General features: G+C 42.4%; 1 protein-coding gene across 7 annotated transcripts in view; it reads left to right on the top strand.

The window, feature by feature from the left end:
* PKHD1 (PKHD1 ciliary IPT domain containing fibrocystin/polyductin) overlaps positions 1-25850 on the top strand; it is a 456842-nt gene that overhangs the window by 210418 nt on the left and 220574 nt on the right. For all 7 annotated transcript variants that reach the window (XM_057555319.1, XM_057555317.1, XM_057555318.1 and 4 more), the window contains exons 48-50: positions 2588-2834; positions 14383-14560; positions 16331-16526. In XM_057555319.1, coding sequence (XP_057411302.1) covers positions 2588-2834; positions 14383-14560; positions 16331-16526 — 621 coding nt within the window. The remainder of the gene's footprint in view (positions 1-2587; positions 2835-14382; positions 14561-16330; positions 16527-25850) is intronic.

The following is a 25850-nucleotide window of genomic DNA, read 5'->3' as shown; positions in this document are numbered from 1 at the left end:
CCCGTGCGGCTCCTGCAGCTCCCCAGTCTTTCCCTATTTGGTGCCTATCACACTCTGTGACTATGGTGCCGTGTCTCTGCTGGACTCTGAGCTTCATAAAGGCAGGGAGCACATCTTTCTCTCTCTCTCTTTTTTATTGAAGCATAGTTGATTTACAGTTAGTTTCAGGTGTACAACATAGTGATTCAATATTTTTATGGATTATACTCCATTTAAAGTTATTATGAAATATTGGCTCTATTCCCCGTGCTCTACAACATATCCTTGTAGCTTATTTATTTTATACATAGTAGTTTGTCCCTCTTGCGCCCCTCCCCCATCTTGCCCCACCCTAGCCACCAGTTTGTTCTCTATATCTGATCACATCTCTTTTGCTCAGAGTTTTATCCTTAGGAACTAGTAGCCTGATGCCCAGCAGGTTCATTGATTAAATCCATGAATGGAACTGGATGGATAGACATATGGACATAAACTAACACACATGCAAGCTTTCCTGAAAGAGCCAGAGTTCAGGTACTTTATGTTTGCAACAGCCCAAGACTTGTTGTATGCACCATAGGAATTCTTGTCCACTTGTTAACCACATCGCAGAGGCAGTGAGAAATACCTTGGAGAACTCATGGGCCAAGGTGAAAAGAAGCAGAGAGCAATCTAGTTGATTTGATCACTGTAAACAGACAAACCAAGTGATTCAAGTAAATATGCTCTTGTGGTTTGAATCACCAATTTAGATAATTGTTTGTTTTTTTAATTAAATGAATAATCAGCAAGTTTCCAATGTGCTTTTTTCCGCCCCCCCCCCATAGGCAGAGCCAAATATTCTTTTTATTTGGGTGGCATCTGAGTTTAAGATTGTAGAAATAATAATAGGAATAAAAAATGCTTTATGGCAATCACTTCAAATCATAATTCCTCAGTCATTTAATAGCTTCACTGTTTCATATCATTCATAAGACACTGAAAAAAAAGCACACTGCTCCTTATGAGCTCTAATCCCTTCTCACTGGATGGTCTTGGCGAAGCCATCTCTTTCATTTGTTTAAAAATTGTCTAGTCCAGGTTCTGTTTAAGGAACTGGGCAGTACAGAGATGAAAAACACATAGTTCTTGTCTTCCAGCATCTCTCCATCTAGGCACAAAAATAAATGTCTAAGCCAGTGATTGTAATAGTGTGATGAGTCCAGTACTAGAGGATTGAGCAAGGTCAGTGAGGGGAGCAAGGAAAGGGGTCAGGTAAGATTTCATCATAGAGTGCCTTGAGAAGGATTTAGAAAGGTGAAGAGAAGTTTGCAAGGAGGAATAGGCAGAGAAAAGTTTCTACGTATTAGAAACAGCATATGCAAAAAAAATTCCAAAGAGCAAGTTATGATTGGGGAATTGCAAAGAAATCCAATATAACTGAATTGTAGAACTGCTTGTGGTATTAGATGAACTACAGAAGTTGCCAGAGGTGGAATCGTGGCATCTTGAATGTGTGACCATTCAGTACATGGACTCTACTGGGATGAGAATGAAAGCATTAGGGCCTCTCTTTGTATCAATATTTTATTTTAAAATTTTCCTTTTTTTGTGTATTTTATAAGGTATATAATACAGTAATATGGTAACATATATACTAAGAGATGTGTACTGAATTTTTAGATTTTAATGACAGGAAGGTGAGTATTAGAAGACCACTGCCATCATTTCTTCCTGGGCAACTGGCCTGGCAGCAGAATCACAATGAATCACATGGAGGTGGTATGAAGGAAACCCTGCTAAGAAGTGTAGCCCTAGAGCTAATATTTGAAAAATGTGTTACTATTACTATTTACCCACATGATTGATTGAATATTGCTTTTGAGGGTAAATGTTTAAAGTATAAATCTCATAAAAAGTGGGGTTAGGTTTGCCGTAGAAGAACTAGAGCAGAAAGATGGAGAGACTAATCCACAGCACTTTTAGCATTTAATAATCAGTCAATTAATGTTCTGTGTCATCATTTCCCACTAGACCACAATTTCTCACCCTTGGCACTATGGCATTTGGGGTTGGATAACTTTTTTTTTTGGCTGCACAGAGCAGCATGGGGGGATCTTAGTTCCCGGACCAGGGATGGAACCCGCGCCCCCTGCAGTGGAAGCACGGAGTCTTAACCACTGGACCACCAGGGAAGTCCCTGGATAACTTTTTGTTGTGGGGACTGTCCTGTGCATTATAGAATGTTTAGCCTCATCCTTGCCTCTACCCACCAGATTCTCGTAGCACTGCCATCCACCCAGTTGTGATAGCCAAAAATGATTGCAAATGGTGCCAAATGTCCCCTGGAGGGCAAACCACCCCTGGTTGAGAATCATTGCCCTAGAATACAGGCTGCATGAGAGCAATGCCACTACTGTTCTTGTTTCCCTCTCTCTCCAGTACATAGCACAGAGCCTGGCATATAGTCAACACCTAGGATTTTTTTTTTTTCTTGAATAAATGAGTGGATTGTAAAACTGTATAAATATGCAATTTAAAATACTGAAAATATCCCAGTGACTTCAGTTGCCATTTGTGATCATATTCTTTGGTGTCATTGCATCACAGTCTTTCTTCCAATTTATAGGTGGATTTACTGTCAAGACCAGCCAGTTGAAGTTTACAAACTCTCCAAACTTGGTAGCATTTCCATTTCCTCATGCAGCAATTTTGGAAGACTTGGATGGGTCTCTGTCTGGGAAAAATAGAAGTCACGTTCTTGCTTCTATGGAAACCCTTCCAGCTTCTTGTTTGGTCAAGGCCAGCTTCAGTCAGCTTGTCCATGGAAGTGTCTGTGAGGAAAATGTTCTCTTTCATCGTATGTCTATTGGTTTGTAAGTTGAATTAACTCTACATTTTGGCTTGTCAGTGCACATGCATATATCATTCATGCTGTTGATATTCGTAGAAGCGAAATTGTTTTCCGGAATCTTTTGGAAGTATTTAGTTCTACAAAAGTGACGTGGGGATAATTTTGACAGCTGTCAGATCATAAGTTTACAGTAGTTTTAGACTTATTCAAATGGCAGCTAACTTTCAATAACAATGGACCAGGTCTCATAGCCCTTGACCTCTTATTGGCATTTTGAGCTAATAGCTTCCTCTTGAAAAGACTTGCAACCAACAGAGAATTTGAAATATATTTAAATTAAGAGGATTATTAAAAATTCCAGTAATGTCCATTCTCATTTATGTACACCTACGCCCCATGAGCTCTTTTTAAGTGTTCAGTATGCTCCAGGGAAGCAATTGCTGATGCCTCCCTATTACTTGCAAAGTTGCTTCACCCCAGTTCATTTTCCTTGTTAATTTCATGACCTATTGGATTTGTACAATACATTTCCTATTAATATTGGAGCAAGGACTCCTTGGTTATGCTACTCAAACTACCATTAAGTCAGCAGCTGGGCTGTTTATAATGCATAATAGGATTGCTTCTGCCCTCTTTAATTTCCAGGTAAAGATTGCTGAGTGTCTAGGGTTCTATCTTTTACCTATTTCAAATGCATTATATATATTTAGCCACACTTTTTTCCTTTTGTTTTGTGTCCTAACTGCATGAATATTAAGTCAAGTGCTTCAGTCAGATCACGCTGGCATCTTATTTAAACAGGTAAACTCCAGAGGGTGAGCCTATATGGTCAGGATTGCACTAAGTCTGCATTCTGAATGCATATGGCATCAGTATCTTGACTTTCTGTTTTAGACACCTTAGTAATATAATACCCTGCTAGCATTGAATCATCTGAAAATGCTCCACTTTTGCTTTCCAAACTGTTTATCATTCTATCTGATGTTAATGGACCCAATTCCAGTGAGTAAAATAACAATGTGGAGGGATATATTTTCATTTCTAATCATTTTGATTATGCAGAGCATGCCTTTCCTTTTCATTCTTAGGAATGCCTCCTGATTTTTATCATTTTAGTGATTTTAACAAAGATGTTTTTAATGAGCATTTTGAGCTTTATTAAAGTTAGTGATTTATTTCTTATATGCGTTTTTTCCAAATGAGGAAAATTAAAATAGATTTATGTAGTTAAAAAGAACATTATGTGCTTGCATGATATTGATTTCTCTGTGTTGTTGATATTCCTTTATTTATTTATTTATTTATTTATTTTATTATTTATTTTTGGCTGTGTTGGGTCTTCGTTTCTGTGCGAGGGCTTTCTCTAGTTGCGGCGAGCAGGGGCCACTCTTCATTGCGGTGCGCGGGCCTCTCACTGTCGTGGCCTCTCTTGTTGTGGAGCACGGGCTCCAGACACGCAGGCTCAGTAGTTGTGGCTCACGGGCCCAGTTGCTCCGCGGCATGTGGGATCTTCCCAGACCAGGGCTCGAACCCGTGTCCCCTGCATTGGCAGGCTGATTCTCAACCACTGCGCCACCAGGGAAGCCCCGATATTCCTTTTTTATGCCTTACTTGGAGACCTACTGGGAGACTGTGTCTTAGAGAGGCATTTAGTGGCATTAGAAGGCTCCGCAGGTGTAATCCTTCTGAACATCTGCTCTTGGAGATCTTTAGGACAGGATAATTAGGTGCTTACCTAGGCAGCAGGTCATGATCCCAGCACTCAGGGACTGACAAGGTCAAAAAGATAATAATCCTGATACTGTATTCTAAGTAGATTCAAAAGACTCCTACTAGGGTGAAAAACTTGCCTTGGTTTGTTTGTAATTTTCTTGGTTTTAAAATAGAAAACCTCGTGTCCCAGAAACCCCTTCAGTCTTGAGAAAACCAGGATGGTTGGTCACCCTACTCCCTAGGCTTCTATTTTAAACATTTTCAGGTTGATTCACAGGTCTGTGGACAAGTGCTCAATGACCCCAAATTCGCCCCAGGGGAGTCTTAGCACACTCCCAATTATGAGTCTCTTAGCCTTCGTGTCCTCATCTCTAGGGTAAGGAGGTTGGGTTAGATGATCTCGAAGGCCTTGCTAGTCAGAGTGCATCCGTGTGACCTGGGATTAGACTGGGGAATCTCAGACTCACTGCAGACGTTCTGAGTCAGGACCCACAGGGGATTTATATTCAAGTTGTAGAAGCACTGCCCTAAGGTCTTTCTAACTTGAGCTTTCCAGGATTCTATCCTCAGCTATTTGTGTTCAGTGACTTGATCTCTGTCCCAGAGCATTTCATTAGGAACATGTCAGAGCTAATGAGCAATTTGAATTCTGCGTAGATACAAACTTTGCTGCATTTCATGGAGAAAGGTTTAATTTGTTGTGCTATTTGCCCTGGAGCACGCACCCTAAGAGTTGATTTACAAAGCTCTCACGGTCCCCATCTTTTGGGGTTGCGTGTTGATGGAGATCTGATGTGGCACAAGGACCCTGCCCTCTTCCCTTTCAACTCTTAGCCTCCTCCTGCCTCCCTCAGCCCAGGTCCCCAGAGGGCAAGGCGTGAGGGCTGCACAGCTGTTTAACGGGGCACCTCTGCCCCCTAACCAGCAACCGAGTGCTTGGAGTGTGATCTCTTCCTTGGAGGCCCCTTCTGGTTCATGTTCACTATAAGTTCCTTGTTTGACATTGGCGACCTTCCCTCACTACCTTTTCCAAGAGTGATGGGTGCTTACATTGTGACATTTCCGGTTTTGTAGCTTCCTCTGACTTGACCTTGCAGTTGGGTTGACTGAGGCTTAAAAATGTTTGAAGTTGGTAATAATGTTTAATATTTAGGTGAAGGAAAGATTCCCACCCTCTACAAGGCAGAGTCTAGTTTCTGTTTTGTTAAAATGATGACATGCTTGGTTTGGGTGAGTTCTCTCTCACTTGCCAGTTCTAAAAACGTGCTTTCTTTAGGGGCCACAGGTACTCAGCATAGCGTTCCTTTCCTGGCTTCCAATCTCATTCTCCCAACCCCATCCTTCCTGATAAGACTGGAAAGCATTAGCCCTATCAGTGTAAGTCAGGACCTCATTTCAGAAAAATGTCAGGAACATTTCCTATAGAGGCCTCATAATGACAACATGCCTCACATAGTTCCTGGATTTACTGATCCCACATTTCTTTTTTTTTTTTTTTTTTAATGAGGATCTTGAATCAGATGCGTATGTTTGATTGATTGATTGATTGGTTGATTTTTGGCTGTGTTGGGTCTTCGTTTCTGTGCGAGGGCTTTCTCCAGTTGTGGCAAACGGGGGCCACTCTTCATCGCGATGCGCGGGCCTCTCACCGTCGTGGCCTCTCTCGTTGCGGAGCACAGGCTCCAGACGCGCAGGCTCAGTAGTTGTGGCTCACGGGCCCAGTTGCTCCGCGGCATGTGGGATCTTCCCAGGCCAGGGCTCGAACCCGTGTCCCCTGCATTAGCAGGCAGACTCTCAACCACTGCGCCACCAGGGAAGCCCCCCCACATTTCTTATGTATAGAGATAAATTACCTGGAACAAGGATCATCTCACCAGTAGATTTCTGTGTGCTCCTTCTAGACCTCCTTTGTAAGTTCTTCTCCCTGCCCCTTAAATGCTAGTGTTCCTTAGGGTTCTGTGAGAAGCTTTCCTCTCACGTCATGCTCTTCCCAAGTGATCTGGATTATTCCACAGCCTCAGTTAACAGTCACTGATGATTCTAGATTTTTGTCCCTCCAGTCTACATTGCTTTATTGGATTCCAGATCCATTTATCCAACTGCCCTTAGAATCTGCCCTGCCCAGTATTGAAGTCACTCGCCACAGGTGGCTACTGAACACGTGAAATGTGACTCGTGCAAATGGAGATGTGCCATAAGTGTGAACTATACGCCTTGTTTCTAAGACTTTGTATGAAAAAAAGAATGTAAGAGAGCTCAGCAATTTGTTTATATTGCTTACGTTGAAATGATAAGTTTTGAATATATTGGGTTAAATATATTATTAAAATTAATTTGACCTGTTTCTTTTAAATATTTCAATGTGGCTACAATAAAACTTAAGATTCTATCTGCGGCCTGCATTTATGGCTTGTATTATATTTCCGCTGAGCAGCTACGCATTCAGTATTTCCACTGGAGTATTCAACAGCCATCTCAGACTCAACTTGTCAAAACTGAACTTATGGTCTTTATTCCTTGGACCTATTCCTCCCTCGGTGTTCAGAATCTCTGGGTGTTCAGACAAATGATTCAGTTATCTAAGCCAGAGATGGGAGTCATCCTTGACTCATCTTCTTACTTATTCCCCACAGAAATCAAGCCTTGATCTGTCTTCCAATTATGTACTGAATTGAATGTGGGGGAAGTTAAAAGAGTTTACAAGATGTTGTAGGTTGGCCAACCAGTCCTTCTGAGTTTTAACAGGAAGCACATAAAAGAAAGTCAAGATATATGCATATGTTTGAAATTATTTTTCAAAGGCTGAAGAATAGAGAGGTAATTAAGAATCATTTGTGGGCATAAATCATAGCCCACCCTCCCTCCGCCACTTCCTAGGTATGTTCCTGGACAAGTTACTTCACCTCTTTCTGCTTCAGTTCTCTTATCAGTAAAATGAGCCAAATGGTACTTAACTCACAGGGTCATTGTCTGGCAGGTAGTAAGTGCTCAGTAAATGTTGTCTTTTAAAAGTCTCTACATTTATGAATGGTCTGATGAACCTAGGGGCAGGACAGGAATAAAGACGCAGACGTAGAGAATGGACTTGAGGGCACGGGAAGGGGGAAGGGTAAGCTGAGACGAAGTGAGAGAGTAGCATGGACATATATACACTACCAAATGTAAAATAGATAGCTAGTGGGAAGCAGCCGCATAGCACAGGGAGATCAGCTCCGTGCTTTGTAACCACCCAGAGGGGTGGGATAGGAAGGGTGGGAGGGAGGCGCAAGAGGGAGGGGATATGGGGATATATGTATACATATAGCTGATTCACTTTGTTATACAGCAGAAACTAACACAACATTATAAAGCAACTATACTCCAATAATGAAGTTTTAAAAAAAAAGTCTCTACATTTATGATTGACAGAACAACATATAAACTTACTACTAATAGAATAAAATATTATAGATGATTACGTTTCTGAGAAGCAAATGCCTGGCAAGGGAATTAAGTTTGCTCAAATGAAACTTAATCCAATTCTTGAAAAATAAGGAACACTTTCCAATAGCCACATGACACTGCACTTATCCAACGAAATATCCCAGAAAGTCGTGGAATCTGGAGTCTTTCAGGACACAGTTTATGATTCATTGTGCCCCAAAGCTTCTGTTTCTTTCTTCCTATTTCTCCTAGAAAAGAAAAGGTTAATGTTGCTGTTGATCACCTTGATTCTTAGATCCTGCTTAATATCCTTCCCTGTAGTGCTTGCATTCAGTGTTTACCTATGGAACTGCTCTTAATGTGTCTGTGTTCAGAGTACAAGGCACCCCCTGCCTCTATGAATGCAAAAGTAGAGAAGAGTTGAAATGGAAATTGTGGCCTAGCTTTTCCTTTAATAATCACCTAACGCTCCTTCCTAGGGATAAATAGGCATAGCATCACTAATGGTATCTTTTCAGTTCCCCAAAAAAACACATGTGTGACAGGAAAATTACAAGAAGTTTTATCCGCTCTCGGCAGCAGAGGTTACAGCAGTAAAATAGAAAAAGATCTAAACATCGAAATGGAGCTCAAACTGAGGAATATCATCAACAATACTCCATGGTTGTTAAATTTCATGAATAATAAAGGGGTCCAGGGGTGTGCTGGTACCTGTTTTACAACTAGCTTTCTAGAATAAAGACCCTGATTTGTAGCATTTGCTTAATTTCGTGGTGAAAATACTCTCACACGATCTGTCCTGATATCACTGAATACGGAGTTGGGAAGAGGGGCTGATGGTGAGCTCATGAGGGGGAGTCTGTCAGCCCCACCAGCACCAGGTGTGCATATATATAAAAGAGAGGTAGGCTTTATAGTCTAACTCCCTACTAGGTGCATAAAATTGTTTTTCAATATTCCTGACAAGTAGTTGTCTACCTTGGAGTTGTGTAGCTCCAAGGGTAGTGTTTTCATGTTCTGAGATAGCCATTCCAGCTGCATTCCACAGATCAAGAAAGAGATGCAATAGTATGTGAAGGATAGACAGATAGACAATAGACATCTATTGCTTCTCTTCAAGGATTAAGGTATAATAAGCAAGAATTATTATCCCAAGTGTGTCGCAAAAACTTTAGACACTACCTTTGGGGAGGTGCTAGGTTGATTTTGGGACTTTTCTACAATCAATTATTATTGCTTTAGCTAACTCTGAAAAAAGATAAACAGAAATATATATCTGCAAAGTCGTGGAGGAGTGATGTGGGGTGTACCTGCCAGAAACGCAAGGATTCATACGGCTTGCCTCTCTGCCTATCATTTCTATATTTTACGTGAATTTAAGAATTGTTAAAAGTTTGGAAGAAAGTCTGAGGGTTAGGGTTTCTTTTCTCTTAGGTTTCTTACTCAGAAGGAGAAATATTTGTTTCTCAATCAATAAGGGTAGTATATACAGGAAACCCCTTACTGATACATGTCAATTATCACTGGGTGATGGCAGATCAGCAGATAGAATAGTGGGTCTCGGACAGGACATTTTTTTTCATTAAAAAAAATTTTGTTTATTATTATTGCTCACCAATGGGGAGGTGCGGTTTCTTTACACCAGTAGCCATAGGGGCAAGGGGAATACACAGTTAGCAACCTGTATAGGATGGGCTACTTATGCAAAAATAAGACTCTCCAAAACAAAGGACAGTGGTGAGCTTCTGACAAGGACTTCTTATAAGCCCAGTGTATTTTTAAAGGATGCTCAAGAAAAGTCGTGCCACAAAAATTTGTCGGCTGTGCTCAACATTTTGATTTTGTCCTCTTTGTGCAGTAAAAGATGAGAGTAACAGCAGCAAGCATGAATATCCAGGCAATGCTGACAGAACCATTTGGGGCTAGTTTTTATGATGTGTCTGGCTTAGGAGATGTGTAATTATAAAGGGTTTATTTCACAATTGCTCCGAATCTAGAGCATTTAGAGCTCAGTGCAGTGTTTGTCTTAATACCCAGAGATATGGACCCTCAGGAAAAGTAAGCTAATGGTAAACACAAACCAGGGAGTTAATATTTGTTCTCACTGGTATTGTTGATTGCCTAACAAATCCTCTGTGGGCAGTAGGCACTCAACAGTTCTGCACAGTATCTGGGCACTAAATTACATAACTGTTGATGCAACTAATATTGTAAATTGGTACTTAGGTTGGGAAGTTTTATCAAGTGATACTGCTATATTTCTAAAGGAAAATGTCCCTTAATTAAAAACAGGCTTGGTGATTAAAAAAAATGAAGCTACCTCATAGAAAAGGAAAGGCTTGTAGTCCTCTTGTCTTTTTGATTGTGTACAGGAGCCATTGCTCACTCGGAGGTAAGGGTTAACATTTCAAATGGACTGGTTGCCTCCTGATTTCTTGCACATAAAGCCATGAGAAGTTCAGGGAGAGACTTCTTCCCCTAGTAATGAAGCTTTCTGCTGCTAATGGCCCATGCAGACTTCCTTGGCTCCTCCAAATTAGAAATACTTGTGTGCTCCTTTGCTTCATTAACAGTAAAGAGAGGGAGATTGGTGGCTATTTACGGCACGGGGAAATTAGTGGCTATTTAGGGCAAACGAAAATTGTAGTAATTATGGTTGGTAAATTCTCTTCATGGTATTCTTCTACTCTTTATGTTCTTTGGGTGCTTTTTAGAAGAGCCCACCACTGTCACTGCTGGCATTTGGCCTAGAAGGATGGGAGCTGATTTGACCTAGAATTTTTGGCCCTTGGGGTGATGGTCAACAAAAGGCATCTTGCCTACTGGGAGATGGGTCTTTCACATTTTGATTTGCTTTTCAGAATGCACAATATGATCCTTTCCACTACCGATTGTGATAAAGGAATATTTGATAACCTCCTTCTCTACCTGTATTTCCCTAAAGAAAGCTCATGCTGCCCTCGAGTGCCTGTGAAATTGCATCCCACATGAACCTTGGTTGAGATGGATGGGGCGGCTTGATAGGATCGGGCAGTGAATGAGGAAGGTAGAGGAAAGGATGATTTAGGATCACACTGTGCTATGGTTGGGTCTCTGGTTGACCAAGGGGTTAGCATCAGATTACTGGATGCTGTTGGAAGAAGGGCATCAAAAAGAAGGGGCAAAAGTCCCGAAGACGAATAGAACTGAATTAATGTTAGCATTTAGTGGTTTTACAGTATTTGAAAACAGGGTCATGTTTATAAGGGCCTTCTGAAACTGGGGAGTATGGCCTGAAAAATGGCTCCTTCAGTAAGTGAAATTACAATCTATAGAAACAGAATCAGGAGAAATTAGATCTTAAAACTGACTTATAAATGTGATGTTGATAGAAATCTGAGAAATAATTAAGTCTAGTCCAAGTGACCAGGGGGAATTCTTGGGGCCATATTGCTGGAATGAAGAAGAATTTCTGGAAATATGCATTATCTCTTAAGAAAAGAGTGATAAAATATAGGCTGGTCAGGCAAAGTAAGTGACAAAATACAGGTTGGAGTAATTAGATGTAAACAGATGGATGCATTTGAACAAATAGAATTCTTTTGGTCTATAGTTAAAAAAAACCCTCCAAAACCCTAATGTAAAAGTGGTTTAATTGAGAGCACTCAACTAGGATAGAAGAAATCTAAGTTCATAAGGAAATCTTAGCATTTTCCTAAACCAGGGCCCACTGTTAGGCAGATTGCTTGTATATGTCCAGGAGAGGTTTTCTGACCACTAAACTTAAATGTATAAGTCCTTTTGGTGAATATCTTATTGATAATGGGGTTGACTGTATCAGGATCTGATAACTTACGATCAATTGCTTATCTCCTTTGATGAGTAAGTTTACAAGAAATCTCCTGACACTCATGTGGTCTTCTGGGTAGACTTCCCTGGGACCAAACATCACTCAGTAGCCAGTTAGAGTGTTCTAGTCCATTTAACACTCATTTATTCATTCATTCAACAAACATTTGTTGAATACCCACTATGTGAAAGGCAGTTTTATTTCTCACTGCGAATTATTAAATGGAAATTCTGATTTATCAGTGAGTCTTTCTTGGAATTCAGTCTTGTGATTCATTTTCCAGAGCCCATATGTCTCTGTGAAAGCTGAAGGGCTGCTCTTTCAGAACCTGAAATTCTCGGAATCATTTTCTGGACCGTGGGGAATCCCACCTGATGTATTGACCTCGGTACTTGCTGCGGCTAACTCATTTGCCTCTTTGGTATTTCAGCTTATCTCTTCTTATCACATTTGTTTTACATTTATTTCACAGTAACCTATCTTCACTTAGTAAATATCTTAGTTGGACCAAATTGTGCTGGCTGATCTCCTGGGACCCTGGGACTCATGGTTTCAGTCAGGGTAAGAGAAAGCCATAGCGATTGAGGAGAAAGGGCTAGAAAATACAAGGGAGAAAATTAAGCTTTCTCAAGCTTGTCTAAAAATAAAATTTACAAATAAATTTCATAAATGGAGGAGGAATTTGAGGATGTGAACTCCCCAAAGCTGGAAGAAGGAACAAGATAAAATATGGAGGGAATTTCCACAGTAGATTGGATGTTAGAACAGATGACCTTCATATCCACTCTGATTCTAAGAATGTGAGTCCAGGATTTACTTAAGTTCCGATTTAAATCTTGATATACATGCAAAAAAAGCCCTCCATATCCCAGGCCCAAAGAGAGGAAGAAGCCCTCCCACCCCAAGATTTCTAAAGGTTCGGTGAATGCTACTTAGGGACATCTGGGTAAGAGTAGTTCTTTTATTCCAAATGCCCTGAGCATTCTTTATCCCTTTCATTTTACTTATTAACGGATGAAACAAATGCATTTAATCTTACAAGAAATATGTATCAAGTGCTACATTGCCAGGGCTAAAGCTCTGTACCATGAAAGGTTTTGAGTGTGTTTTTAAATGACCAAATATCCTGGATAGACTCTAGACAGTAAAATAAGTAGACAGAGTGGCAAACCAGGCACATCTGAGGTTCTTTCTTAAATGAGCTATAGGTAGACTTATTGGGCTTAGTGATGGTTACTGAATACTTCACATAGATTATCACTTTAAGTTTCACAGTTGCTATAGGAGATACATACTGTTGTTGTCTCCATTAAAAATAAAAAAGGAAATTAAAGCTTAAAGAGGGTCAGTGAGTCCCCCAAATTCATACACTTAGTGCACGCAGATATAGATTTCCAATTTACACCCATTTGACAATGGTGCCCAAGCATTTAACACTAAAACCAGTCTCCTCTCTATAATATGCCACTAGATTGTAAATTGGCTTTCGATGTGCTCACATCACCCCTCACTTTGAAAACCCCAACATCCTCCTTTGTCTCATTTCCCTTTACTTTGAGAATTTAATTATCTGCCTGTAGCAACATGCCACAGTTAAAGATTCTCATCAAAACTAAACCAGAGGGGCAAGGACGGTCGTAATGGGTGTTGATTTTTTTTTAGCTTTTGCTTTATTTTTTTTCTGTCCACTTTTTCTTTTAAGGTCTAAGCAGGTGGCAAAATCTATTTATCTTCTAGTGAAGTCTTAAAAATCACTTTCTGGAATGGGCTGCATAGAATACTTTGTAGAAATTTAAAACTTTCTAGCTCTACCTGTGATGTTCACATATTACTTTTACCATACTCTGTCTCAGCTTCCTCACTTGGTAAAATGCTGTTCTTCTAGAAACCCTTTCTGTAAATTGGGAAGTTGGCATCGCTTTTGGGAAGAGCTCCTCCATGCAGGCTTTGTTTGTGTAACAAACATGATTTGAGTGCCCATAATGTGCAGGGCCCAGTGCCACGGGGCAGGATACCATAAAAGAGAAAATGTCTCTAACTTCAGGATGTCACATTCCTTGTTAACAAGCAAAAACGCAAACCCACCGGCACTGAGTGAGCCCTGGGCATCGCGTAAGCTCACAGGAGAGGACCCAGGGCCCTCTTCGTTCCGGGGAAGCTTACTGCGGCTGTTCCTGCTGGGCCGTTCTAGGTAGGCTCTGAGGTTCTGGGCTTCAGCCACTGCTCCCCAGAGGGATAACTAGTAACTGTGTAATACGCTTTCTGCTGCTGATAAACCCGGGCTATGGCAATATTTTGACCTTGGACATTTCTGTGTTAAAATAATAGTATATAGTCCTGGCCTATATGAACTCATTAAGATGGCATTGATTAGTAGCCTAAGATCTGAGTGTTACAGGTCAGTGTGATGCACAAATGGTCCAGTGACACCTTCCCACTGGGCTTTTTGACACACACCATGACCGCTAAAACCTCTATAGACACTGGGACGAGAGACGTACATGGAGAAAATAGATGAATTATAGCTGATGGGAGAGGAGTGCCTTAGATCCAGGATGGACAAAAAACTTACCACCCACTTTTTTTTCTTTTTAAATCACTCTAGAGCCAATGCCCCAAATGTTTCTTATGATTTAACCATAACGGACAGCAGAAATAAGACAACCACTGTCAGTTATGTGCATGACACACTGTCTAACCCTTATGGCTGGATGGCGCTGCTCTTGGATCAAGAGACCTACTCACTGCGATTTGAGAGCCCTTGGACCAACAGCTCTCTGCAGGTAACCCCCGGCATCCACTTGATGGTAGATTCCATTCCCCAGGGCTTCCCGTCTTTCCTTCTGTGATGCAATAGTTTGCAGGTATTAGCATCTTCTGGTGTTGATCAAGAAAACTGCAGCAGCATTTTGACCAGATGAATGTAACCTGAATTTGAGGTATGATTGTTTTATATTTTAAACTTGAAAATTTTAGAATCTCTTTAAACCTCACCTTGAACACAGAATGGTTCTGCCTGAAATTTTAACTTTATTAATACAATGAAAAACAGCTTCTAAGCATCCTAGAGAATTGTAGTCTTATATATTATGGGTTAAGAACCAACTTACCGGGGCTTCCCTGGTGGCGCAGTGGTTAAGAATCCGCCTGCCAATGCAGAAGACACGGGTTCGAGCCTTGGTCTGGGAAGATCCGACGTGCCGCGGAGCAGCTAAGCCCGTGCACCACAACTACTGAGCCTGCGCTCCAGAGCCCACGAGCCACAACTACTGAGACTATGTGCTACAACTACTGAAGCCTGAGCGCCTAGAGCCCGTGCTCCGCAACAACAGAAGCCACCGCAATGAGAAGCCCGTGCACCACGACGAAGAGTAGCCCCGGCTCGCCGCCACTAGAGAAAGCCCTCACACAGCAACAAAGACCCAACACAGCCAAAAATAAATAAAATAAATAAATTAAAAAAAAAAAAAAAGAACCAACTTACCCCAGGGAAGTGTTTGTAGCCGAGAGAGAATAGCTTCACAAGGCATTTTTTTTACATTGCACACTGCCACCTTGTGGTCAAAGATTAACTTGCACATGAAAACGAAAAGCACTAGCCTTTCGTTTGGATTGGGTTGAAGGAGTCAGATGGTTAGGGGGAGGGAAGGTAGGAAAAACCATAAGGAAAATAGGTGCATTTTCTGAAGAAAATCAGTCCAGTGGATTCCCTCAAGCTTCTCTTATTCCTTTTAAGACATTTCTTTCTTCCCGTCTCATCACACACATTCTCCCTAAAGGTCATAAGAGCAGGTCTTAGGGAGCTGGAAACAAGTGTGCTATAGAGCTGAAGAATTCAAAGCAGAATCCATTTGATCCCCTCACCATGGCTCTCAGGAAGAATGTGCACCTCTCTCCCCTTCCCCTGAGGTTCCCATGAGAACATTCTGGGAAGGTGAAGGCAGTAGAATGGTGACTCTGGAGGTGGACACCTGGGTCTCTGTCCCAGATCAGCGCTCTCCTGCTTTGTGATGTAGGGAGAGTTACTGAACCTCCACCTGCCTCAGTGTCTTCGTCTATAAAATGGAGGCAATACTAGTAACAATCCCCAGAGTCTTTCAAGGGTTGGATGCCTTGATATGAATGATACCTGAGCCAATGCTCAACCGTGTTAGCTGTTACTGTCATAAATGGATGGCACTCCTATCATTGCCTGCCTGTTTGAGTCTTGGGGAAAACTGAACAGGAATTCTACATGTGTCTCTGTCTCTTCTTGCTGTTTGACCTGGGACAAGTTACTTCGCTTGTCTGAACTTTGGTTTTCTCCTCTGTTCATTGAGATTGTTAAACAAGAAGAACCTTACAGCTTTCTGTCCTCACACTGTATGATTTTGTAGCTTTAGTTATGAATTTATGATGGAGTAGATTTAAGTAAGCCCATTTCCCACAAGAAAAGTAGCCGGTGTGAACAGTCCTGTTTCTAAACCGCTCCATCTGAGTTCTTTGTAACTCTTTTTCTGGGAAGAGTCTTCCTCACTCAATGAGCACTTTTGTACTTTTTCTCTCACTTCAAGTACTCAGCGACATTTGAGAACTTTGCTCCTGGGAATTACCTGCTGCTGGTGCACACAGACCTGTGGCCTTACCCTGACATCCTCATAAGGTGCGGGAGTCAAGTGGGGCGGTCCCTTCCGTCTCTTCCATCACCTGGTCGGGACCAAGGCTGTGACTGGTTCTTCCACAGCCAGTTGAGACAACTCACCTATCTGGGTAAGTATAATGGGATGAGCATGCTGAGCACATAGTCAGAAACCACGATTCCCTTTGGAAGACCAAACACTGGTGCTATGAAGTGATGAGGAACTGAAAGAGACCGCTGTGTGTTATGGTTAAGTGGTTGGGCTCTGAATCAGACTGCCTGCATTTGAATCCCAGCTCTGGCACCTACTAGCTGTGGGACATCGTGCAGGTATTCTTTCTAAGCCTCAGCCTCCTCATCTGTAAAATGGGTTAATAAAAGGACCTATCTAAAGGATAGGAAATTAAATCAAGGATAACATGTAAAATTCTTTAGCAGAGGGTCTAAACCAGAGCAAGTGCTTAATAAACTTTGACTGCTATTCGTATTTTTCATTCATGTTAAGGCCGTGTTGTATTTGTAGAAAAGTCAACTGCACATGTAAAGACAGGATGGCTGGTTGTGATCACCGATACAGGGAGCAGCAAAGGTACAGAGAGGCAGGATGAAGAGTGTAGTCAATGTGGAAGGTGAGAAGCCTTGGAAGGAAATCTGAGGTCAGGAAAATGAGATGCATGGAAGGCTGTCTGAGGACTTGGGGATGGGCTGTCTTGTCTTGTGTCAGAGGCAGCATCAGGGTGAAGGGTCCAGGAGCCTCATTTTATAGAACCAGAAACCCTGCAGTGATTGCAGAGTAACAGGGGCCAAAAGGATTTCCTTACCTTCTTATTGTGCATGTTTCACGGGAGCCCAATGTGTGGGTCAGGGCCATAGATTCTTTTGACTTCCTGGAGCTCATCTCATGTTTCTTTTCCATATTATTTCAGCATTGGTCACTCTGAGCACATGGTGTCCACTTATACCAACCTTAGCTCAGTGTGGTCTGTAAGAAGGAGAATCTGACAAAATGAGTCTCTAGAAGGACAATTTTGTTATGAATTGGTCTTAATAGATCCTAGTCAAAATCAGGGCCACGTCAAGCATGGCAAGTCCCAGTCTCTGCCACAAGCCAGGCTTGGCCTTAAGGGTTTAGGGAGCTGGTAGGCATCCTGAGTTCTTTGTCCCTCTCACTTGTGCCTAGCCATTTGTCAACTGGGTCTGATTACACTTGAGCCATGGGGCGATTACATTTTAATAGCACCAGAGAGGAGAGGATGGTGCTTCCCGGGTTTTTAAAAAGTCTTGGCCAAATGGATTGCTCTATATTTTATTTGCACTGAATTGTACCATGCAAATTTTATTTCTGATTTGATTCATCCATAAATACAACCTAAAACTATAAAAAATCAGGATGGACAGAGATCCCTGAGACTGTTTTACCACTAGAGTCAAATACAGCCATTAAGTAAGAGCAAATAGTTGCCATTAACTTTAACTATGGCTATTCATTTGATGTATATTCCGAAACAAAATTTTAATTTCAAATTGCTCTTGTGTTATTAGTTAGCACGCTTCTGAGGAATCTGTCTTGTCCATGGATCAGATTTGTTCATGAACTGCAAACTAATTTGAACAGCCACATAAACCAAGCATGATAAAGGAACATTTGTGGCATAAAGAAAACAAAATCAAGTCATGCAGCTAAAGATTTTCTTCCCCACATTATTTATTGAATTAACAGCAAGTTATAGTATTATACTATATTTACACATATGGTATAAATGCACATCTGTATAAGTATATATATATATTTTATGTAGATGTGCATCTGTATTATATATGTACATATATAGGACCTAGGTGAATATTTCAGTATAAACCATTTTTATTAGGCAGACGGCTTTTATTAATTAAAGAGTCTTTGTATCAGAATACCTTGGTATCTCCACTTTTGAATAATATGAGTTGGGCAAGGAACAGGAAGTCACAGAGGGTTGCTGGAATGTTTAGTAAAGTTGGATACCCTGACTCCTTGGAGAGGATTCCTAGTCCTCCAAGGAGCGGCTTTCATGGTCATCTGTGCTCCCGCCATCCTCTGTCTGAATGGAGTAGGTAGGTGGCGAGAGCCAGGCCTGTTCCCATTCCTGGGCTGTCACAATGAGGACTTGAGGTTTCAGGCGGAGCCGAGGCTCACACTGGTCTTCCATGGTGGTGTCTCGTGCAGCTATATTGGGTTGTGTGCATTGGGCATGATTGTGGATATCCTCTGTGAAAAGTCTGCACCACCACTAGGAAGTTGAGGAGGCTACCATGGTGTCCGCAGACCAACAGCCCAACGGCAGTGATGTAGCTGCGGCTGACTCCTCCAAAGGCTCCAAGCAGGAGAGTGACAGTTACATGTTGATTACTTTGTTACTTTCACTTAATTGTCTTCTTTGGACCATGGGGCTTTATATATAGGTCTCTGTGATTGGGATAATTTACATAAAATACATTTAATCTGAGAAGAGAAGCCCTCACAGTCTATGTGGACATATTCCTGGAATGAAAAAAAAATCCCATGGGGAGGTTGTGTATACAGAAGATTCACTTTATTATAGGGAAACTGCTTGACCCTCCTCCAGGTCCACCGAGTTTCCTGTCAGGCTTTGGGGGGTGGGCATGGTTGGGGGGACACTGCTCCTTTCCCTGCTGGCCTTCCATCTGGAGTCCTGCTCCGCTGACAGTTGGCTGGCTTTCACTCATTCCTTGACCACTTCTAAGTAGACCGTCTTTTGTATTGTTGGTGTGCAGCCCTACCACATCCCCCCAGAGGGGAAGTTTTAAAAAAAATCACAATTATCTTCATTTCCTCCATTTGGCTCCTTGCTGTGTGATTTAAGATGCCTGACTCATCTTTGACCCAGCCGAGAATGGCAGAGAGCAGAACCCAGGCATTCTGGCTCCTGGCTGTGACTCTCTCCACTAGAGTGTGCTGCCCACTCAATAATCATGGGCCACTGACCAACAAGGTTGGGGGGTGCCAGGCAGTGGTGCAGGAGAAAATTCTCACTGGTCCCCATGACAAAGAAAAAAGTCCCGCACATATAATATTTCTTGACTCTTGCCTTTCTCTTCTTTACCAAGGCAAGTTTTGTCTTTGTTCAGCAATGTCTTTACAGAATGCAGCTTCTTTGGAAAGCTCATGGCCAGAGTTTAGGGCTTCGGGTTTTAATCAGTGGCTGGCTGGCTGTTTTACCTGGGGCATGGAATTATAAATTCTCCATGCCTCCTTGGCTGCATCTGTACAACGAGGTTAAGAATACTTACTGATCTCTTGGAATTGTGGTACAAAACACCCAAACATCTTCAAGTGTGATTAGCATGCCATGTTATTTTATTACACATTTTCTCAGTAGATTATTTCTCTAGAATGTTTCTTTTTTTCCTGGAAGGTGGTCAATCTCAGGTGCCTTGAATTCCATGTACCCGTCATAACTTGTCTAAAAGAGTCTCATTCTACTTTCCTTGACTAGCTTTTGTAAGATAACAGATTCGTGATAACATGACGTATATGATATATGGGTCCCCTGATTGAAACTTAATATCACTTAAGCAATTGTTACCCACAGAATAAGATAACCTTGCTCATTTAAGAATTTTTCTTAAGGAGATTGGTTCTAAAGCCTTTCTAAAGCCCCTTAGACTTCTGCCCAAGGAGCCACTTACAAAACAGACCACAAGTGAAGTCCTTGTGTGCTACAGTTTGTGGTAGGATCCCGGAGGGGCAATATTTGGTGTGATAAACTATCATGAACGGCAGTGGTGAACTGCAACTTCTACACCATGCTTGCGAACGAGTCTGACTATAAAACAAGCGTTCCTTCATATTGTCAAACTTGGAGTCAAATCCAGAGAGCCCATTTTTCAGTCTCTGTGATCGGATTCACTAACACTCCTGTCTCTGACTTACACGGCCAGTTTCCCACTGCCTCTGTCCCTGTTGGTTTTTTCCCAGGGATGTTTTAGTTCGTGGTGAACTATTTTTATTTTTTAGTTACATTCACGCTATGAAATAATTAGTCAGCTAATTAATCTGGTTTACAAGCTTTGTAGGATTCTTCAGCTGTCAGTCAGGCCCAGGCCCGAGGCCTACATCTAGTCTCAGCTCTCTTGCTCATGTGATTCCCGTTGCCATGGCTACCGGCTACATCTGCTGACACCCCACTCTCTATTTATTGCTTAATTAAGAATTTCACGCTCTGCCCTTATCTGCCTCTAAGAACAAGCGCATACTGTTAAGAAATTCCGAATTTACGCCCGGGCACAAGGAAAGCCTTTCTTGCGGGCTTGGCTGGATGGAGCCTCTCTAACGATCTTCTCGGCATCCCAGCCGCCACCCTTCAATCAAAAATCATTAAATGGGGCAGAGATAATGAGCATGCAGCGTATCAAAAGCAGGATGTTTGCTTGGTCCAAAGGAGGAAAAGCTGCTAGGCCCCATGCTCTGCTCCACTTCAAAGGGAGATGAGACCCCCTCATCACTGGGGCCTGATAAAGCCTCATTTGTTCTGGGCTTGACTTATGCAAAAGGTCTGGTATGTCAGAGTCCCATCTCACAGACGTGGGCTCCCCCCACCTCTTGCCTCCACCTTCACCGGCCCGGCCCCCTCCCCGGCCTTCCGCACGCTCGTGTGTCAGCACTTAGGCAGCTGGGTCCCCCAAAGCATCAGGCGGAGCGTGTAATCACTGACTCCGCGCTGACAATGGCCACTTGTAGGGGGGTGGCCAGGAGGAGGTCTTCATCACAATAGGGACACAATTATTGCAGCTGCTAGGGAGGGCTATGCTTCTTCCTGTGGAAACGCAATAGGACTTGCCCAAAACAGGAGGACAAGGCTGGGGGAGGTGGTGGGGGTGAGGAGGGGTGGAGAAAACACCCTTGAGTTGATTATTCATATTCTGACTCTTGGAAGCCTGATGCGGAACCGGTGGGGTCCCAGCAGCTGTTCCTGCACAGTTCTCTTCTAATAATTGTACATTCTGTCCGGGGTCAACTTACTTTTGACCCTGTCCTTTTATATTGGGAAGAGGCTCTTTAGGGCAAACTGTTGGGTTGTGGCAGTGTGCATTAAACACTCACAGCCCCCTTCCCCTTGCTTTATCCCCTACCCAACCAGCAGCCGGTGGGTGATAAATTCCTATCAGATGCCGAGCCATTCACACTCGCCCCCTGGCCCGAGTTCACACAGCAGAGATGCAGCCGAGCTGGGATATTGTGTGAGGCGGCAGCTGAGAAAGTCCGCCTGCTAGGCTTGGAGGCTCTCGTGTACCACCTTCTTCTGATCAGACTGAAAAAAAAAAAGACACGTCTAGCCAGGCTGGTCAATGCTTGTTTCCAAATGTCCCCCTCACCAGGATAAAGGCAGGCTGTTTGGCATGAAGCCGGGGCTGTTGTCTATGAGGGCAAGTGGGCTGTGGATAGAAAGACAGATGGACTTTATTGTCTCAAAAAAGAACTCAAGTCACATCACCCAGAAGGCTCAGAAAAGATGCTGTTAACTTGGGAGATCCTGAAAATAAGGCATGTTTTCCTAAGTTGGCAGTGAGGTGAGCAGGGATTTGGCCCAGGTTTCTCTTTTCTCAAAGCGCTAAGGCACTGGGATGGAGCAGGTTGCCGCCTAGACCCTTCTGTTCTTCAGCTGGTCTAGGAGACCCCATGCAACTCCTTGAGAAGGAATCTTGTTAGGTTCTAATGAGAGAGGACTCAGCTGGCTCCCCAGAGCTCTCTGGGAGGATTTTATGAGCAGAGCAGAATCATAATCCTTTGAAAATCTGCAGCCATTCCCATGCCGAGGCCCTCTAAGGCAATCTATAGCATTCTAGTTAATAAATTAATTTACATTCTTATAGAAAACTCATTCCCCAAAGATCCCCAAGGATTGGTACCGGTAATATAGAGAGCTGACTTCAGGGAAATGCACGACAAACCTTTATGGCAAAAATATAGAGAACGGAACAGGAGCTGCGCATGTGAAAAGGGATTTTGCCTCTCAATTACAAGCAACTTCTCCAAAAGGAGAAGGAAGGAAGAAATGGAGAAAAGGAAAGAAAGAAGGAAGGAAGGAAAACTCAGGAGTCAGAATCAGATACTTTTTCAAGGAATCACTCAAGGTTAAGGAGCTAATTCTCAGCGATGCTGGTGGCTGGCCTCCGTTCACACAGGTCATGGGTGGTGTAACCGGTATCCCGACTTGGCTTTTCTGACTCTATTTCAGTTTTTTTTCTAGTATACTAGTGTTTTGTTTTGTTTTGTTTTGTTTTGTTTTAATCTAAGCTTATGTACCTACCCACCCTTGTAAACCAGTTCTTCTTTCTCCTGTTTGTAGGAAAAAGCTGTACTTGTTAACTCCTCTGTGCTTTTTGAACTTTACATATTTGAGTGCCGCCTTTACACTTTGTCACATCCTTATGCCTCCTGTGCTATTACTTACTTGATATTTTTCTTACATCAATTCCCACACTGCCTTATTTTTAAAACCTGTCTTTTTTTTAAGCAATATTATCCATAAAATCATGGGTTTAATGACCTACTTGCTTTCTCTAAAACACGTTAACATTCATAACTATTAAAATAAAACTTTTATACTCCTAAAATGATCACATTACATTTTATATTTTGGGAGTATACTTTGGTTTTCAAATTTTTGGTATAATTGATGAAAAGTAAGAATTGTGAATATAAGGATCTCTCTCTCTCTCTCTTTTTTTTTTTAACCTGGGTTCCTTTCCTCACTTGCTAAGAATACCTGCCACTTGCTAAGAGAAACTTTTACTCACAGGTTTTTACCTGTGAGTAAAAACCGCATTTTTAAGAGTAGAGTATGGAAAAGTTTGTAAAATTCCTTCAAGAAGTGCTTTCTAAGTGTGCCTCATGGGCAAACAGCTGGAATGCTTGCTCCCAGGTCCCCCGCCCCCAGAAGTTCTGGTTCCGTAGATCTGTGCAGGGCCCAGGAATCACACACGCCCTGTGCAAGCATGGCAAACCTTGCTCTGAGTCAGAATAACAATTGTTATTGTTCTCTGAGTTAATTAAGAAGGTTTAATTGAGCTAACTCTCAGGACTGGTTAATGCAGATGTATCTCTCAGCATCTTGATCAAGTTCTTTTACTCTTAAAAAATTTATACCTTTTTATGAATGAATGTTATTGGGAATAATAGAAGACTCATAAGTGTTGGAAGGATTTTCATATCATATTTCTGTGAAGGTCTTGAAAAGATCCTGGGTGACGAGGTCAAGGTCACTCAGTGGCTGTCTCCGAGAGGCTGGAATCAGACGAGAGTGGTCCTGCGAATCAAGCTTTAGCTGCCCAGGGACCAGTTGACAAGAAAGGCTTCTCTGTGGCTGAGTGAATGAGGCTCATATCTGGGGAGCAAGAACTGAACAGCGAGGGAGAAACAGAGCAGGCGGGTGCAGGAGTGTGAGAAGAGGTGGAGATCGAGGATAGGGCAGGTGAAGATGAAAATGCAAAGAGAGGACCAACCCAAGAGCTGGCCCATGAAGATGGCACTGGAACTGGGTCCAGGGCCGAAAGAGAGGGAGAGCAGGCACGAGTCAGGTGAGACTGGAAGAAACTCACAGACACAGAAGCAGTTGCTGTTTCCCGTTCTCTCCACGTGTAGTTAGTAGCTGACTCATGCTAGATAAATGTGAGCTGAGCGAGAGGTCCTAATACGTGTACAGTCCTCAGTGGCAAGGTGAGCATGGGGATAGAGTGAAGAAGAAAACAGGCAAGGGATCTATTACTAAGATACCAGCTGGTTTTTCTTTTTAGGTACGCAGGTACTCTCTCCCTCCAAAACTCCAAGAGAAAATGGGACCTGCCCTGGGAGAGAATCAATTAATTTTTCTCTTCCCTAGGGCCCTCGTGAGGACAAAATTTGCCAACACATCACTCTGGCAGGCACGAGAATCAGATCTACATGAGTAACTCTCTTTTCTCTCACCGGGAGCCATTTTCTTACATGTTTCTGTCTTTCTCCTAGATGTCTGTGTTTATAGCAAGCTTAGATCATGTAGCACTCATCAGAATAATTTGGCTATAATTGACCCAAAGGTTTCTTTTCTTTTTGAGGACCAACCAGATATTCTTACAATCTGGAAGGATCAACGGCAGTGAGGCTCCATTGATAAACAAAGGAGATTAACCGTTCTCATATTACAAATACAAAATCAGAAATCATAAGCACTGAGAAAGCATATGTACAATATCGCAGCTTGTGTTAGGCTCTTAAACTCTTCCTGAGTCAATACCTTTATTCTCAAATGATTTTTATCCCTCTTGGTATTTCTCCAAATTGGAAATGACACTGCATTTACGCTGTCTTTTATAGGGTCAAAGCACTTAGCAAACTTCAGCGGATCTGGTTAAGTTGCTTACAACTCTGAATACTAGGGCTTATCGTGATTAGGTGCAGCTGTCAAAAGAGTGAAAGCATATTTTTTGGGTTTTGTTAACTGGCTCCTAGAATAATAAGCCTGTCGTAATAACGGTATTGATGATGACTCACATGTATTGTTCATTTGAGCCAAGAGCTATGCTAAGCATGTTACCTGGATTTTCCATCTTTTCTTCCCAATCACCCTATGATGTAAGGCAGTACGATGATTCCCATTTTCACAGGAAGTGAGTGAGGTTCAGAACTTGTCAGGTGCCCGCATCTAGGACCTGGAAAACCCAAGATTCAAATCCAGGCTGTTGGATTTCATCCACACACTTCCTGCCCACTCTCTGTGGTCTCTCTCCGCCTAGAAGTGGTGTTTGGGAAGAAACAGCCCTCTGAGCCAGCTCCCACGCTCAGAACCAGCCCGCAGGGGGCATGTGGTATAGGAAATCAGACTTTTCTAATTTTTCCTGCTTTTGGTGATGTTGCTTCATTTCCTGTGATGCTGAAACTGCTTCTCTTCTCAGATTGAATGATATTCACACACCTGCTTTAATAAAGTGAGCAATAGGTTTCCAAAGCATGTTTTAGTTTCAGTGTCTGCTTTGGGGAAGAGGTTGCTCTGGAGGTGGGAGCCATTTGTGCACGTGTAGAGGCTGAACAAAGTCAGAGTTCACCCAGATCAGAAGCCACCGGTGCTGAGGTGCAGGCGTGACAGCTCGCTGCTCCAGGGAGCCTTGGTTCACCAGGAACAGGGCCTGGGTAAGGGCTTTAATGGATGAAGGAAAGTGGGACAGCCTGTACTGGGGGTCCGGTATGTCCAGGGCTCGCCTTTTCAGTTTTCCGGGTGATCATCACTGCTGCCTATGACGACTACGTAATCATCATAACTACAGTTCCTGATACTGTACTGGTTGGGGGTGTCCTTTTCGCCCAGGGGATTCTGGATACACTGATTATTTTCCGTCTACTTCAAATTCCCTCCTCTATATAGTGGGAAAAATGATGTTTCAGTCTAGTTGATTTACAACGTTTTGTTAGTTTCTGGTGT

This window comes from Balaenoptera acutorostrata, chromosome 10, assembly GCF_949987535.1.
Source record: "Balaenoptera acutorostrata chromosome 10, mBalAcu1.1, whole genome shotgun sequence".
Lineage (NCBI taxonomy): Eukaryota > Metazoa > Chordata > Mammalia > Artiodactyla > Balaenopteridae > Balaenoptera > Balaenoptera acutorostrata.
Note: the sequence above shows the minus strand (reverse complement) of the source record. Positions and strands in the feature narration are given on the sequence as shown.